This window comes from Letharia columbiana, assembly GCF_014066305.1.
Source record: "Letharia columbiana isolate WasteWater2 chromosome Unknown Sc0000035_s1, whole genome shotgun sequence".
Classification (NCBI taxonomy): Eukaryota; Fungi; Ascomycota; class Lecanoromycetes; order Lecanorales; family Parmeliaceae; genus Letharia; species Letharia columbiana.
In genome coordinates, this window is record NW_023501079.1 from 235,047 (window position 1) to 250,986 (window position 15,940).

Genomic DNA, 15,940 nt, shown 5'->3' on the forward strand with positions numbered 1-15,940 from the left:
CCGGTACTAGTACTTGCTGGAAGCGGACAGAAATTCAATTGTAGTTCGATTATCCTCTCTTTGTGCTATGATGCTCATCATGACGTGACTTGATTCGGTGAGTGTGGAAAATACAACTACCTACGGAAAGAAAGCTCGAAGTACGGTAGAGATATGCATAGCCGGCGGGCCCCTGGAACCGCGGGTTACATGGCCACGGTGGCCCCCAATCCATCATGACGGCTGAGATGGCGTAGCCGATGAATGGGATGAATATGCCTCCTGAAGCTCTGAACAGTGATGAAAGCGGTTTCACCCACGAGAAGCTTCAAGCGACCAAGTACCTCTTTCGTGGGTTCTTCTCGAAGCTTTTATTAAAGTAGGAATTCAAAAAAAAAGGAAGCAGCAAGGCATCTTACCAACACGAAAAGACAAGAGGTTGGAGTTTGACATTCTCAGAAGCTCCTAACATCATTGGTCCGCGTGATGGTTGTTGCTAAATGCTTAATGCTCGGGTACAACGTACGCTAAAATACGACCCTAAGGTAATGATCCCCCCCGTCTCCTTCATAAGCGGGCCCACAATGTTGGCCGTGCTTTGCATCTCGAAGCTCCAACACCGTCAACCTTTGACGACCCAGCGATTGGTGAGTGTTTCAGACTTGTTCCAACCACATATGGCTGGATGGCTTACCTAGGATTGATCCCCCATGTCTGGCGGCATGCCGTAAATATTTCGAGGCTCAGATGCACAATTATTTATTGGATCACCAACGGGCAACGAACAAATACCCTGCTGCGCCATGCGCCATGTGAAATTGGACCACTTCTCTCATATGCACAGCGGCTCTTGATCAATACTCACATGAGAACCTCTCCCACGCATTGCTCTCCAAGGCTTCGCTGCCCGTGTTTCATGACTGTATCATGAATGCTTTCCCATATGAAGTAATACATACAGCCTTCTCAACCACTTGTCTGCGCTTCATGGCTATTCTTGTCAATTGAGTCTATCAAGAAAGAGACCCTTTCCTCATTAAACTCATAAGCCATATAAGCTCATCACTGGATACCTACCTCTACGCCTACATTGTCATTCATGACCCTGTTACAGCTTGCGCCGGCACTTGACCTCTCTTAACCTCTACAGCAATGGCGATCAAATATCGAGCCGCTCAAATGTCCATTGGCATCGATCAGGTCCCGGCAGATGATGCCAACTTATCGGTACCGGGAGAGATCGCTGCACCTGGACAGAGTACAGTGCCCACAGCCTTCGTGACAGATGCACCGGCTTTCGCCACAAAATCATCCACCACGCTCAGTACTCCCTCATCAACTGCTGCTACGAGCAGTCAAAGCTCCACAGCTGCGGCACCAACCCAGAGCGCAGCTGCGTCTAAGGGTGGAAGTGGACTGAGTCATGGCGACATCGCGGCCATAGTTATTCCGATCGCACTTCTGGCCATACTAATTCCGATCCTTGTTCTATGGTATCTCGACCGTAAAAATCGAATTGCGGCAGAGAAAAGAGCCAGTCACCGAAGTTCAAATGAGGCCATGCTCCAGAAGCATTCGAGTATCCAGAAACCACCGCAGCCAAAAGGTCCCAAACCAGCCCGCCCTGAACGGACACCCAGAAGGAGCGTAGCAGATGCCTCAACACCAGAAACGCGTAACTCACTTGGCCTGTTCAACTTCGAGCTATCGCCTCCATCGACGCCGGGCATGGGATGGATGACGCCCAATCCTAGGTTTAGCATTGCACGAGCGCTTCAACTGCGCCGTTCTCAACCATCCGTCGTTACATCTCAGCCTCGTACTTCACGGGGAGAGTCTGATCGCCCTCGAACGGGAGACTCAGAGCGCTCAGAGCGACGCCAGACAAGGACGAGTATTTTCGACCCACCACCGCCTTATGTCATTGATACTGCGTCGCCCAAATCGGCATCACGTTTTGCTCCTTTGGAGCGGATAGGAACGCTTCAACATGCGGACCGTCCCCATGGACCCACTATGCAGCCGACAATGGCCCCAACGCTGCCTGCCGTCGCTATCACCAACGGCGCTCTTGATGTTCAACAACCAAGGTATACACCCCGCGCATCGAGCGAAATCCTGCAGCTACCGGATGCCTATGGTCGCGTTCATACGCGGTCACCCTCGCCTACTCTGTCCATGCATAATGGCTCTAATTTAAGTCGTCCATTCTCATACACAGCGCCTGAGAGGATCTCAGATGTTTCCGGGCTATCAGACGAGCCGGAGCCATGGAGGAGGATGAGGGAGTCTAATGGATCGTCGGTTATCTCACCTATTGACAGCGACGAGAGCTCCACGATACATCCCCACCAAGTTCTATGAACCTGTATATCAAATCCGGAGTCAGTTTTGCCTATTCGAGGGTTTATCTCGAGCCTTGTAATATGTCTAGTCAGCGAAGGCTCCTAAGACATTTTCTCAGGGCTTGAGATTGAATCTCAAAGGGGGGTTACGGACTCCAAAAATAAGTACGCAGCATGGCGGAATTTTTGAGCTTTCATGATATCCATTGCAGCATCTGAGCGTGTAATATATTGTCACTTTAATGTTTGAAGAATCAAAATAATCAAATTTCACGCAATGCCCCGAGCCCTTTTCTCATGAGACTTACATTGTGTAGCGGCCAGCCAATAGCGATAAGGTGTCTGTATTACATAATCGATCATTCGCTCATGACGAGCAACCTACCACGTCTATAATCGACTGTTGACTTGAGACGTATCATAAAATCCAACCTTTCGACATGAGGAACCTCCTTTTAGATTATTGAGCATACTACCACCAACTAACGAAAACAGATCGACCCAAAGTCTAGGATAAAGTCCTGGCAGGAACGATTTGGTTTGAATTCCATCTCACGCATTGGCTATGGACCGAGTGAAGAATGTGGCCAAGGGAGGTTGGCATCCAAGTTCAGTACGGTCGGAACACAAGCATATCAATCAAGTGGTATGCTGTTCCACTTTCTCGGTTCGGCTCCTGGAGAACGCTGACAATAAATGGATAGGCGGGATGGGTAGGTCACGGCAAAGAACAAAACAGTAGCCTCAAAGCAACAGATCACACCTCTCGCCCTCTCGCATCCCTGAAGGATCCCGACGCGTTCGGTCCACCTCCTAAGAATGTCAATTTCCATGGTGGGGCAGCAGTCCCTGATGCTGCCACGCCTGACCGAAGAGGAATAGGAGCACCATTGCCCGCAGAAGAGATACGAGCGATGGAGGCAGAAGAGCAAAGATCTGCGCAAGCTGTTCAAAAGCCTGCTCCGCCGCCAGTCCCATATCGAGCAAACACAACAGGCTTGTCCACTGCAAGTCTCCCCAAGCCTCCGGTACGGCGACTTGAGAATGGGGAACCATCCGCTACAGCTAGTCCGACTGCAAAGCCAAAACCCTCGCTGCCTCCACGACTACCACCAAGACAGAACTCGCATCCTACAACAAACGCACCTTCACCTCCGCCAGACTACAGCTCCGCTACGCAACAACCTCCTCCTCCTCCTCAAGACCAATATCTCAATCAAGGAGCTTTGGGACGCCTCGGGAAAGCTGGTGTCTCTGTCCCTGGCCTTGGCATAGGTGGGGGGCGGGGAGGACACGGAGGGCAGGGAAGCTCGCAGGCTTCGAACCCATGGCGTAACGAATCCAACTCGAATACACCCTCTACATCCAGCCCAACTATGACTCAAAGCCCATCAATAGGTGGACTCAAATCCCGCTTCGGTGGATTGACCACCTCTCCTACATCCTCCCCATCTGACCAACCGCCGGCAGCCTCCCAAGGTACCTCCTTCGCCCAAAAACAAGCCGCCCTCCACACCGCCTCCCAATTTCGGAACGATCCTTCCTCGATCACTCTCTCCGACGCACGCAGCTCCGCCGCTACAGCCAACAATTTCCGCGAACGACATGGGGAGCAGGTAGCTACGGGCTGGAAAGGGGCGAATGCTTTGAATAAGAAGTACGATGTTGCGAATCGAGTTAATGGGGTTGCAGGCCAGAATGGGAGTGCATCACCAGTAAGAGAAGATGGGCCAATAACGATGCGGGACAACACTGCGAGTCCGGCTGGAGGAGGGAGTATGCCAGCTTCTCCATGGGCGAACGAGCTGAGCCAAAGTGCTTTCAGGAAGCCGCCTCCACCTCCGCCTGTGAGAAGGACCGGTACAGGAAGCAGTGGGACGCCGCCGCCCGTTCCGATGGGGAGCAAACCTAGGACCTGAAATTATACAACATGGAACTTCTCATGAATGATAGACATGACTTATATACCCTAATTGACAATTCTAATGCGATCACCAATCCACTCGCTCCATCTTTGCCAGAGCGTCATGTCCTTGCTGTTCAAGTTGTTCAAGCATCATGTTTATCTTACAATCGGAATACCCCTGGTATCGCCCGTATGCACATACCAAAAACGCCATCAACCGATGACTCTTTTAGCGCATAGACCAAATCCCCCATCTCGGGTTCCGGCCTTCCTTCACCTGACGACAGCGTCCCCATTACCACTTTTCCCCTTCCTCCTCAAAACCCACCCCGTAAACCCACCCGCCTTCATCCCCTTCCTCCTCTCCTCGTTAATCCTCCTCACCTCCTCTGCCCGCATCGGCCCCGGCGCGCCCTGCTGCCTGTCAGCCAGAGCCCCATCTTCCTCACCCCTCCTATACCGATACTCCGGATACGACTCCCCGCGCACCCGCGTCGTCGGAGGCGCGTCGAACCCCTTCGCCGCCGCCGCCGCCGCACCCCCAGAGCCCCGCGTCCCACCCCGCCCCGTCCCCCCTCCCCCGCCCACGCCCCCCGCGCCCCCGACCTCGCCGTACCCCGGCGGCCCGCCCGGCTCCCCGGCCGCGGGCACGTAGCCGTGCGTCTCGCACCCTCCGCCCCGCCAGTCGCTCGTCTGGCAGAAGCACGTCCCGGCTTGCAGTCGGGCGATCCGGGCCGCGTTGTCGCGCTCGAGGTCGGAGAAGCGGGTCGTGGAGGAGAAGCGGGTCGTGTCGGAGGAGAGTTTCCTGGAGGCGCGCTTGGCGCGGGATTTTTGGATGGCGGAGTAGGAGAGGACGGAGGCGGCGATGAGGATGGATGCCATGGGTGGATGGGTGGATGGATGGATGGATGGATGGATGGATGGATGGATGGATGGATGGATGGATGGGTTGGGTGGCGGGTTATCCGAATCTTGGGGAGGGTGTGGCAACGGTGAGGGTAAAGGTGGTGAGGCTTTGGGTTGCTAGGAATAGGTTCGGTGGTGGATACGTCCAGATGAAAAGCGACACGGGGTGCTCTTATGTATTATTTGGGCCCGCCCCATTTCCTTTGATGTCAATAATGACTCCAATTGAGGTCTTCGGAGGCCAAGTCGATGACGGGTCGTAGGGCTGCCAGAGCCCCCTACATTTCGGGTTAGCTCCCGCAGTGATACGTCAACATGACTTCAGCTTCGCGATCATTACCAACACCACCATCGTATTCGCTCCTTGTGTTTATTTTGAAAGGTCTCGGTGCCGTTCGGTAACGCTTCAGTTCGAGATCGAGCGTGGCTTGGGCACCGGGATGTCGGAAATCATAACGCTTTATTAAGTTACTATTGCAGCTGGTGGGTTTAAGACTGGGGGAACTTTTGTGCAACTCGAACCCCAGTGAGACTGTCTCTTTTTTACGCTCGCCATAATCCCTATTCCCTCATGACTTATTTTCATGAGTAGGTGTACGCTCTTGGTATCCCTCTCACGATCCTCTGTCCGCACGTGTGTTTGTGGGGACCCCGCATTACTTGGTGTTGGTTTCCGAGTGGTCTCGGGGTCAATAATGTCATGCTACCATTTGTTCTTCCATCTCCTTCCTTTTATGTCTCGAATCGAAGTATCGTTTTAAGATATCTGCCCTCGTCTCCTGCTCTGGACTTCGGGTATGAGCAGACCACCTGTTGGTCGACGCTTGGGCCCCATCAACTGGGTAGGCCAGGAAATTGTCTTCTCAAAAAGTGTACCACCAGCGTTCCGAAAAGGCATGTGGGAAATACCTTGGTCACGACGGTGGCCTTGCATCATTCGAACAAGCTGCAAATATCATGGGGCTCGTCCCCGCATTCTCTGCTTTATGCATCCGCTGTGCCTATATAAAGTATATCTTTCCTCTCTGCGTCATGCTTCGTCCGTGTCTTCCGCTGCTTCAATACGTCTAAGATGCGGCTTGTTGTTTTACTCTTCCAATCGCTTTGCACAAGTACCCTCGCAGCAGCCCAAGCTTGCCCAGACTACGCCGACTACGCTGCTGCTCCACATGCACCTTTCTCGGGTGGAGTGTATAATCTCTCCTACCAGAGGCCTGCGCCTAGTTGCCGGACCTTCACATCACCAGCTGTCGAAAGCACCATTGCCCGTCTGAACTCAACAATTACAGACCCCGACCTTTCCCGCCTGTTCGAAAACAGCTTTCCCAATACTTTAGACACTGCGATCAAATGGAAAGGGTACGCTGCAGACAACGCAGACGAGGAGTTAACGTTTGTCATTACGGGAGACATGTATACAGTTTTTCACTCAAAGAGTATGCAATATGGCTGATGAGATCCCGAAGAAACGCTATGTGGCTCAGGGACTCGGCCAACCAAATGCAGTCCTACCTCTCTCTCCTCAATACCACCACTGACACCTCTAACTCGTCCAATGACACCATAGCCTCACTCTACCGAGGCGTAATTAATCTGCAATCCCGTTATCTCCTATCAAACCCCTACTGCAACTCCTTCCAGCCACCCTCCGAATCCGGCCTCCCACCCTCTATCAACAGCGCCGCTACCAACGACGTGGTGACCCCATCATACGCCAATACCACGGTCTATGAGTGTAAATACGAGCTCGATTCCCTCGCCGCATTCCTCGAGATCAGCACAGACTACTACATGGCCACCAACGACCTCGCCTTCTTCTCGAAATACAATTGGGTCGCTGCGGTCCAAGCCGTTTTAAACACCGCTCAATCCATGACAATCTCAACCTACGCAGCAAACGGCAGCGTCAACACCCTCCCTTACACTTTCCAACGCCTCACCACCTCCGCCGAAGATACCCTCGCCAACAAGGGCACCGGAAACCCCGTCCACAACGGTACCGGCCTCATCCGCTCCGCCTTCCGACCTTCAGACGACGCATGCATCTACCAATTCTTCATCCCCGCCAACATGATGTTCGCCCACCACCTCAACACCACCTCCGCCCTCCTAACCGCCATGGGCACCACCAACAGCACGGACCTAGCCACCGAACTGACCGCCCTATCCGCCTCCCTCACCGCCGCAATCACCCGGCACGGAATCGTCCCCGACCCCGTCCACGGCGCCGTCTACGCCTACGAAGTCGACGGCTACGGCGGACGCAACGTCATGGACGACGCCAACATCCCCTCCCTCCTCTCCGCGCCCCTCATCCGCTACCTCGCCCAAAACGACTCCGTCTACCAGGCCACCCGCGCACTCTTGCTCCGTGCCGACACCGACCCTTATTTCATGCGCGGCTCCGTCATCGACGCTGTCGGTGGGCCCCACGACGGTCCCGGGTTCGCCTGGCCGATGGCGAGTATCGTGCGCATCTTTACGAGCGGGGATGACGGGGAGGTGGCCGGTTCGTTGAAGGAGCTGGTGGCGTCTACGGATGGTCTTGGTGGGTGGTCGGCTTGCGATGTTTTTCCTTTTTTCTTCCCCGTTGTTCTTCTTTCTTCTTCTTCTTCTTCTTCTTCCTTCTTCCGCGAGAGACTCTACAAAGCTGACCAACCCACTTTCCACCCAACAGGCCTGATCCACGAAAGTATCAACACGTTCGATCAGTCGATTTACACGAGACCGTGGTGAGCTACAACATTGTTCCCCTCCCCCCCCCCCCCCAATTTTCCCCTTTCTCATTTCGTCTTCTGTCGATACCCTTTCGATCCGCCCCGCCCCGCCCCGCACCCGCTGCCATACACACAGTGCCCCACGTGTGGTGTGTATACTGATCGGGTGACTGTACCATATATGTAGGTTTTCCTGGGTAAACGGCCTGTTCGGACAGATGGTTCTGGATCTGGAGACGCGGAAGCCGGAGATTTTGAAACGGAGCTTTCAGTGACGGACGCCGGGGGGGGTCTTAAGGGCGCTACATAGCTGATGTTTTTTTCTTTTGGGAGTTGGGCCGGGGGGGGGGGGGGGGTTTGTTGAAGGCAGTGAATGGGCGCGGTATTTGAGAATAGGGGCAGGGGCAGTGTTGGATGATCCCTTGAATGTTGAAAACATGAGCATGGAATTCGAGGTTTATGAACCGTAAAGCACTCTGATCAGACTGTTTGTGTGTGTTGATCGTCATGATCTCTTGGCTTGTGAGTGGTGAAGGGCATTCGATTTGGAAGCTGTCAGTAGACAGACAACATGGCCACTTTTGCTGGCAGATTGCCTGCATGCATGCAAATCGATGATTAATAGTGTTCATTTGGGGCGAAGTGAGGATCTTTCCGTCATGGTTCTGGGTTTAGATCCCAGGGGTTTTGGAATGATCAAGGTCAGTCACGCAGTTGCGAAAGATTTTCGAAACCCAAGCACTTCGCATGCCTATATACTTGCTATTTGGGGAATCCTTTGACAAACACAATGAAACATATCTGTCTCATAGAACGCCCAGCTCAATATCCTTCATTTGGTCAGCACACATCCCCATTACCGGAGCGCATAGCTGTATCCTTCGCCCCTAACCCGACTTGGGCTGCATCTCCTCCTCTGCTTTCCTCTCTTCCTCGGTCTTGGGCTCGTCCGGCACAACCTCATAGGCCCGCGCGTCCCCATCGACCTCCTTCTTTTCGCTCTGGCCCTTCTTTGGTGACTCAGAACGCTTGGAGCCACCACCGCCGTTCTGCATTTTCTTCGGGGACTCAGAACGCTTCGAGGGGTCGCTCTTCTTTGGTGATTCGGAACGCTTGGGAGCTTCAGCCTTTCCCTTGCTATCCTGTGAGCCCTTCGACTTGGGGCCTTCGCCACCCATCTTTTTCATCTTGTCCTGCAAAGCTTTCAGATCTTCCTGCACAGTATCTTTGACATCTTTTACGCCCTTCTGTGCTGTGGCGGGTAGGTCGCCCGCCGCATCTTTTGCCTTGTTGCTCATATCTTGAGCTCCTTTCTGCGCCTTGGCTGGTAGGTCGCCCGCCGCATCTTTTGCCTTGTTGCTCATATCTTGAGCTCCTTTCTGCGCCTTGGCTGGTAGGTCGCCCGCCGCATCTTTTGCCTTGTTGCTCATATCTTGAGCTGCTTTCTGCGCCTTGGCTGGTAGGTCACCCGCGGCGTCTCTAGCTTTGTCGCTGAGGTCATGTGCACCTTTTTTGGCTTTAGCCCCGAGGTCTTTGGCATTGGACTGTGCCTTCTCGTTGAAGTCCTCGGCACTCTCCTTTACGTCACGCTTGGCGTTCTCAAGCTTCGCCTTCAACTCTGGGGGCGGCTCAGTGTCTCCGCCCTGCCTTCCATCAATGGCTTCGCGAATCTCTCGCTCGATGTCCTTGACAGCGTCTCGGGATGATTCTTTGACATTTTCTTCCTTGGTTGGTTTTGGAGGCTCAGAGTGAGCACGAGCTATGTAGCTGTTGTAGAAATACGTCATGAATAGGTATGCCAAAGGCGCGAGGTACACCAGATTCATCAGGATGGCCAACACTTGCCCAGAGGTATCGAGACAATGGACTCTTTGACTGCCCATCCGATATCTGATCTCTTCCTGTGCCTTTTCGACCTCTGCTGCATGGATGGCATCGATGCCGAACGTTTCGCCTTGGTAGTTCCTCACGTTCTCTGCAAGTCCTTCTTCTCCGGCTGCGCGTAACGCAACTTTCTTGAGCCAGCTTCCCAGGCCTGCTACTGTTGTCGCGCTTGTTAGGGCGCTGCTGAGGGTTGAAGAGACAGTAGAGGCAGTGCTCGGAAGAGCGGTGGAGAGGTTATGTACGTAAAGGTATGCCTCTTCAATCGGGATGTCGTAAGCCACGAAGAGGTGGAGAAAAGCGTAGGAACCACCCAAGACTATCTGAGCAATCTGAAGGAACGTCAAGGTTTGCTTCACGGCTTGGGGGACTCGGATGGTAAGCGCGGAGAGAGTGTAGTAGGTGTACTGAGCATAGTTAGTGATGTCACCCTTCCACTATCAACTGGGTACCTGAGTGCTCACCATGATCGTGTGCAAGAAAGAATTGACAAAGACGAACATCCAAATTGGTGGAGACATGTAACGAATCCCGGCCCACATGCACAGCATAGCGCCAGCATGATGGAACGTTTGAAGTACCGTGCTGTTCTTGCCTTTGGTGAGAATGATTGCGGTATCGAGCATCTCGTAGAATTTCGAAAGGTAGAAAAGCCATCCGTAGAAAGCGAGGCCCTCATTCCAGATCCTGCCCACGTCTGTTGAGTCCGGAATGTCTCCGGCAAGCTTCATAGCTTTATCGGTGAAACTCCAGACGCTCGTGCTGGTATTGTACGTGGTAGCACTGCCAAGTCCGCGTGGACCCTGCATCTTGCAAAGCGCGTCGGCTGCGCCGGCAAGCCCATATTGTCCATCTAGACCAGGCCACGATTGGCGGATCGCATTGAGCATACCAATGAAGGTCCAGCCAGAGTACAATGCGAGGAAGACATTGTGGGCAACGACCAATGCCCAGAAAATGAGTGATTTGCTGAAAGCCCATGGCTTGTGTTTTCTATCCATGTTGATTGTGTTGACATAGCTCACGGTGGTCGTGTAGACCAGGGCGATTGTGATTGGGATGGCGACATGAAGTGCAGTGTTGTAAAGGTCGGTAGGGATGGTAAATGGCCGAGCGAGGGTATGGTCTGACAGTGAGGGACTGAGGGCTTGGGGGTTCTGTCCTGCTCTGTACCACAGTAGGGAGGATGGAGGATGAGTGAAATGTACCGAAGGCGCCGTTGAACTGGCTGAGGGGAGAAGCATCTTGAGCGCTCTTTCCAAGAAGTCAGTCAAAGGGAGATAAGCCCACAGTTGATTTTCTGCAGCTGAGAGGTGCGAAGAAGAGCTATCTGAGGTATGCGTGAAAGTAGCAGGAAGCGGGAAAAGCATCAAGGGTTGACGAATAGGTACGCACTGTTCGCTACCACATTGAGATGTTAGTGCTTACCTGAATGGATAGATAGCTGAAACTTGATCCAGGTGTCGTGTTTTTGTCTCGTTCCTAGGTGATCGTGTGAGGATGACGACGAGTGTGCCGCAGTGTATGAGAAAAACCAGAAAAACACGAACGCGCTTCAACATGCGCCGACGCCGCCAAGGCTTGAGGCTTGGCAACAACACACTTTAGCTTGGCGAGCTTATTATCGCTGGAAAATACCCGCAATAGATCCCTACTGCTGATGAACAATCCACATTCCTTTATACCTATGCATACACCAACACCTCTAGCATTCTACGCCGTGATTGTGGTCGCGCTGTGAGTTCAACCGCTGCGACAATGTTGCTCTACATCGTTTTGGTCGGAGCCAGTGGTGCCGGGAAGCCGCAGTTGAAATATCGTCTCCGAATGAAACCTTTCTTCAAGATCATCACACCCGTACAAGTTCAGGTGTAAGTTGCTCTTGAGGATTGAGCTGACAAGTGATGAGAATAAGGGGAAACCTCCTTTGGGCCTTCATGTCTGAGCCTCTTAAGTCCTGACTCTCCCCCCAATCGTTCTGGTCATGCGATCCTTCATTTTCCTCCCTTGGAATTTCCTGGTGCGTTACTTGAAGATGCAGTCTTATACCTTTGTGATACGTTTGTTTTCCGGAATATTACTTCCGAGCCTCGCTTTTGGTTTGCTGTATGGGACCCGGTCCGCAGAAAGCTAATCCACGTTGTGGATTGTGATGCATCAATTTATGCATCGACCCTTTGTGAGACAACCTTGGACCTTAGCCTGTCAAAAATTCTGTGCCCTCTCAAACATCTACTCAAATGGCTGACCCAAGGAAAAATTCCCTTGCACATCGCGGTCGTCCTCTGTAGGTGACTATGGCGAATATTGACGAAAGCTGCTCACCTGCGATGTTGTTTACCTCCGAGGAGGGTTTTTTTTTGGAATGTTTCCAGGGCACGATGGCCAACGCGATTGCAGTCCTTGCAAAGCTTCGGGGCGTAGGGTCTCATCCATCGGGGCTTACGAGTATGTAGTCGGGACAGGATGGAGGCGACAGCGTGTCTGGGCGTGTTGGCCCGCGCCCCCTTCTGCCGCTGGCGCACGCAGGCCGCTCGTGCGATTCCCTCATGTTTGTTTGAGGGCCTTGTATGAGCATGGTGTTATGTCGCAAGCCAGGATGAGGTTGTTCAGAGTCCCAACTTCTAAGATTGGAACGTTTGAGGCGTTCTGCGTGGCACTAGGTGAGGATAGAGGCGCGGAAGAAGTCGGAGGTGAGGCTGGCCACGGCCCACGGCGAAGGACAGACGCCCTGCTTGAAGCATGAATCACAGGAGCGTCCAAGGACCTTCAAAGTGGTCTGTTGAGGAAGGAGTGGTTGGTAGTTGCACAAGAATAGATGGCACGATTCGACTGTTCAAATGTCTCATTATATTCATATAAATCTATGGGGGCTTTTCAACGACCGGCTGTGCAGACGCTACGTACGGAGCACACAGTTCATTCCTATTCCTTTTCGCCAGACTCGAGCTCTTCCGGCCCAGCTGCGTGTCTATGACCAACAGACTTGTCCTTGTCCTTCCCATTCTCCATTGCTATCTGCTCCTTTCTCTTCTTCAACTCCTGACAAAACTTGCTATTTTCTCGGATTCGATCGCCGTACTTGATAAAGGCAAAAGGTATGATAGACATAGCCAGACTGAGGAAGCCAAGCAAAGTGCTTGCCCATGAAACTCCCAGTGATTTGTACATGGGTGCCGCGGCCAATGGCAGTACCGCTCCAAATATCGAACGGCAGCAACTCGTTGCAGCCATGCCACTCGCAGCGTACACCTCGTAAGCATCAGTGATGTAGTTGAGTAGTGCCATGAAGATGAGCATAAAGCCCATGCCGAATGGCACGCCTGCGAGCATGGGTACGATCCAATGGACGTGAGGAGAAGCGCTCCATCCCAACCAGAAAAGCGATATGACATAGAGCGGGCCACCCAAGCAGGCAAGCGGTAGCCGACGATACTCCTCGATAGAAGCCCAGTTCGCATTGGCTTTCTTAGCTCGTTGGAGAATTGTATCGTACCATAAGAAGATGCCGAGGGCGATGACAGCCCCAACCATGATGGGTAGAAAAGCCAGACCAGCTACCCCAGTATTCATGTGGTAAAGACCCTCGAAAATAATCGGGTACGCCTCGAAGAAGAGGTAGAATATAGCGTATGCGATGGAAAGGTAGAGGCAGGTGAACAGGACGATGGCTTCGTAAACGATCATATGGACTGGTCGCATGAGAGTAACAGTCATCATTTGTCGAGCGCCCTTCTTCTCGAGCTCGATAGCTGCGAATATATTAGGGTTTGCAGACTCCTTCCGCATGCGATTTGCTCTCTTCTTCAGGATGATTGGACCGTAGGTCTCTGGGAGGAGACTGAGGAAGGCGAGCGAGGCTCCAGCGACTATCAAGCCGACCCAGAACGTCCACCGCCACGAGACGACGGAGACAAAGCCTGATATTAGAGGAGCCAACATAGGACCGCACGTCGTGGCCTGAAATTCTTGTCAATTTCGCGGACTATCAGTTCGTGTTTGCCAACTTACAGCCATGAAAATTGCCATTGCTCGCCCTCTGATGACTGGATTGCCAAAAACATCTGCGTATAGACCTCCCACCACAGCTATAGCACTCGAAGCATTGATGCCACATATGAGACGGAATACCAGGAATGCAGGCCAGTTTGGTGCCAAGGCACAGGCCATCGTGAAGAGTGTGAAAACCACGAAGCTGGACAGCATGATGATTCTTCTTCCATATGTCTCACTGAGAGGTCCGAAGATCAATGGTCCAAGTACATATCCAACCAAGAACAGGGATATCGGAAGAACGAGTTGCTGTTCGTCGGTGACGTGGAAATACGGGGCAATGTAGTTGATGGCGTTGCTGGGCAGAGAGGATCCCAGCGTGCTGTTGATGACTGCTACGATTCCCGCGAGTAGGATGTATATTTTCTTCCTCTGGAAGGTTGGATCAATACAAATTCACCATGGTGGGTGGCAAACGTCCATACCATAGGCCAATTGTACGGATTCTCAGGGTCTCCATCAGGGAAGGACACAATGATCCTCTCTTCGTGATCTGGCTTGCCATGTATGTCCTCCTCCTCGATCTTGATACGGTCATCAACTTTCCTGGTGTCTTCCGCGGAAGACGCGGACGATTCATGTGTGCAGTTACCATCTGTGGACGGTCAGTCTCAAATGTGTTCCTAGATTTGGGGGTCTTTCGTACCTGGACCTATGCTGTCAGATTGATCCAGAGCGCTCTCCGAGCTCTTGTCCTCCACATGTATGTCCGAGGAGACTGCAATGTCATGATTAAGGCATTGGAGCCCTTGACCGTATTTAGAACGGCTCATGTTCCCCCAGTGACGCACATTGAAGTTCTTGCCCAGGGATCTCGAGATATATATCGGCGATTCAAAGCCAGAGAAATTGTGGAGAAGAAGATCTTTGAAGCCATGGAAGAGGGAGTCATGGTTACTTTGTTAGTGAGCAACTTTCAGCGTGAGCCGGTCTTGTTGATCGGTTGTTCGGCAGAAGATGGCTTATAATGGGGAAACTTCGGACGAAACGGGAATAAGAAAAAAAGAGGGAACGCGAAGTGCCGAGTTGCCGATCCCTTGCCAATTGCTGTATCAGCTCAGATACCTCGGATGCCTACACAAATTGTTTAGAACGGAAGGCTCAAGTCTCTAAATTGATGCTCTTCCCAAATCTAGCATACAGTTGAACCTTCAATTGCTCCATCTCTTCTCGGATAGTGCTCAATTTCCCCTCGACTGCTGACACAGACTCCTCAATCTGTTCCGTGGACGAGGCAAGCATCTCCTGCACCTCTGGCAGCGGCAATGACACAAAGGTATCGCCAATCTTGTACCTGTAAATCATTTCAATACGGCGAATCCTTCAGCAACTCGGCGCACAACTCACGGGATTTTGTCGTCTTCATCCGCTAGCTCCAACTCGTTCGACAATTCCTCAAGATCCTCCTTGTCCTTCTACAGCTTCCATCAGTAATGCCGACGCCGATGAAAAGCAATGATGTATTCCTTACAGCTTTGACCTTGAGCTCATCCTCCAAAGCCGTTTCACGTTGGTGTAATCTGCTGAATTTGTTGATCTTGTCTTGGTCTTCTCGCCTAACCTCAAGCTCGTCCTTTCCCACTGCCGCCTCGTCCTCTTTTGAAAGCTCGTAACCTATCAGCATTGCCGCCCCCCTGATCCGGAAAGCTTTATTCGTACCATTCGTCGCTGCATGGCTTCCCCGACTTAATCTATCGACTGTCACTAGGCACACTCAGGAGTCCAGCGATCTTCTGATTGCGTTCTGTCCTAAGTGTCTACGGCATTCGGAAATTGAAGCGGTAAAGACCAAAGAATGAATATTCTGATCTTTGCTGATATGGTGATATGTTTATTTTCGTGTCGGCTTGCCGCAAAACGAGATCGGAAGCTGGAATTCTCCGGAAAGGAAGGTGAAGCGAGACTGCCAAGCAACTGTACACTAATTAAAGTATGTGTGCGAGTGCGGCCGGTGACGGAGCGGAAGTCTTCCGCCCATCAATTAAATCACCCTGAGACTCTTGTGGTAAACAATCGCTTCGATCACATCCGGGCTTGCTCTCATGACAGGGAGATCCGAAATAATATCTCCATAAATGTTGCTGTATTGCACGGTCTAGATGTCTCGCAGGAGCGACGCTGACATTGCATTAGCGTTGCATGCTTATCAAAAC

General features: G+C 52.3%; 7 protein-coding genes across 7 annotated transcripts; 3 read left to right on the top strand and 4 right to left on the bottom strand.

Moving 5' to 3' along the window:
* Positions 1-239: 239 nt before the first annotated feature.
* HO173_008863 (uncharacterized protein) lies at positions 240-2,343 on the top strand (the record flags this gene model as incomplete). The annotated part of the gene is made up of 3 exons (XM_037310759.1): positions 240-330; positions 525-626; positions 1,130-2,343. The coding sequence occupies 3 exons, from the start codon at positions 240-242 to the stop codon at positions 2,341-2,343; spliced, it is 1,407 nt and encodes a 468-aa protein (XP_037162323.1).
* Positions 2,344-2,889: 546 nt separating this feature from the next.
* Positions 2,890-4,243, top strand: HO173_008864 (uncharacterized protein; the record flags this gene model as incomplete). Its single annotated transcript, XM_037310760.1, has 2 exons — positions 2,890-2,970; positions 3,029-4,243. The coding sequence occupies 2 exons, from the start codon at positions 2,890-2,892 to the stop codon at positions 4,241-4,243; spliced, it is 1,296 nt and encodes a 431-aa protein (XP_037162324.1).
* Positions 4,244-4,503: 260 nt separating this feature from the next.
* HO173_008865 (uncharacterized protein) lies at positions 4,504-5,112 on the bottom strand (the record flags this gene model as incomplete). Its single annotated transcript, XM_037310761.1, has 1 exon — positions 4,504-5,112. The coding sequence occupies one exon, from the start codon at positions 5,110-5,112 to the stop codon at positions 4,504-4,506; it is 609 nt and encodes a 202-aa protein (XP_037162325.1).
* A 1,096-nt stretch (positions 5,113-6,208) lies between these two features.
* HO173_008866 (uncharacterized protein) lies at positions 6,209-8,128 on the top strand (the record flags this gene model as incomplete). The annotated part of the gene is made up of 4 exons (XM_037310762.1): positions 6,209-6,549; positions 6,603-7,684; positions 7,814-7,868; positions 8,041-8,128. 4 exons carry the CDS (start codon positions 6,209-6,211, stop codon positions 8,126-8,128), a joined length of 1,566 nt encoding a protein of 521 aa, XP_037162326.1.
* Positions 8,129-8,740: 612 nt separating this feature from the next.
* Positions 8,741-11,296, bottom strand: HO173_008867 (uncharacterized protein; the record flags this gene model as incomplete). Its single annotated transcript, XM_037310763.1, has 3 exons — positions 8,741-10,141; positions 10,199-10,988; positions 11,163-11,296. 3 exons carry the CDS (start codon positions 11,294-11,296, stop codon positions 8,741-8,743), a joined length of 2,325 nt encoding a protein of 774 aa, XP_037162327.1.
* Positions 11,297-12,659: 1,363 nt separating this feature from the next.
* HO173_008868 (uncharacterized protein) lies at positions 12,660-14,560 on the bottom strand (the record flags this gene model as incomplete). Its single annotated transcript, XM_037310764.1, has 4 exons — positions 12,660-13,694; positions 13,746-14,159; positions 14,213-14,382; positions 14,434-14,560. 4 exons carry the CDS (start codon positions 14,558-14,560, stop codon positions 12,660-12,662), a joined length of 1,746 nt encoding a protein of 581 aa, XP_037162328.1.
* A 328-nt stretch (positions 14,561-14,888) lies between these two features.
* HO173_008869 (uncharacterized protein) lies at positions 14,889-15,461 on the bottom strand (the record flags this gene model as incomplete). Its single annotated transcript, XM_037310765.1, has 4 exons — positions 14,889-15,081; positions 15,135-15,202; positions 15,259-15,393; positions 15,447-15,461. 4 exons carry the CDS (start codon positions 15,459-15,461, stop codon positions 14,889-14,891), a joined length of 411 nt encoding a protein of 136 aa, XP_037162329.1.
* Between the last annotated feature and the right edge of the window lie 479 nt (positions 15,462-15,940).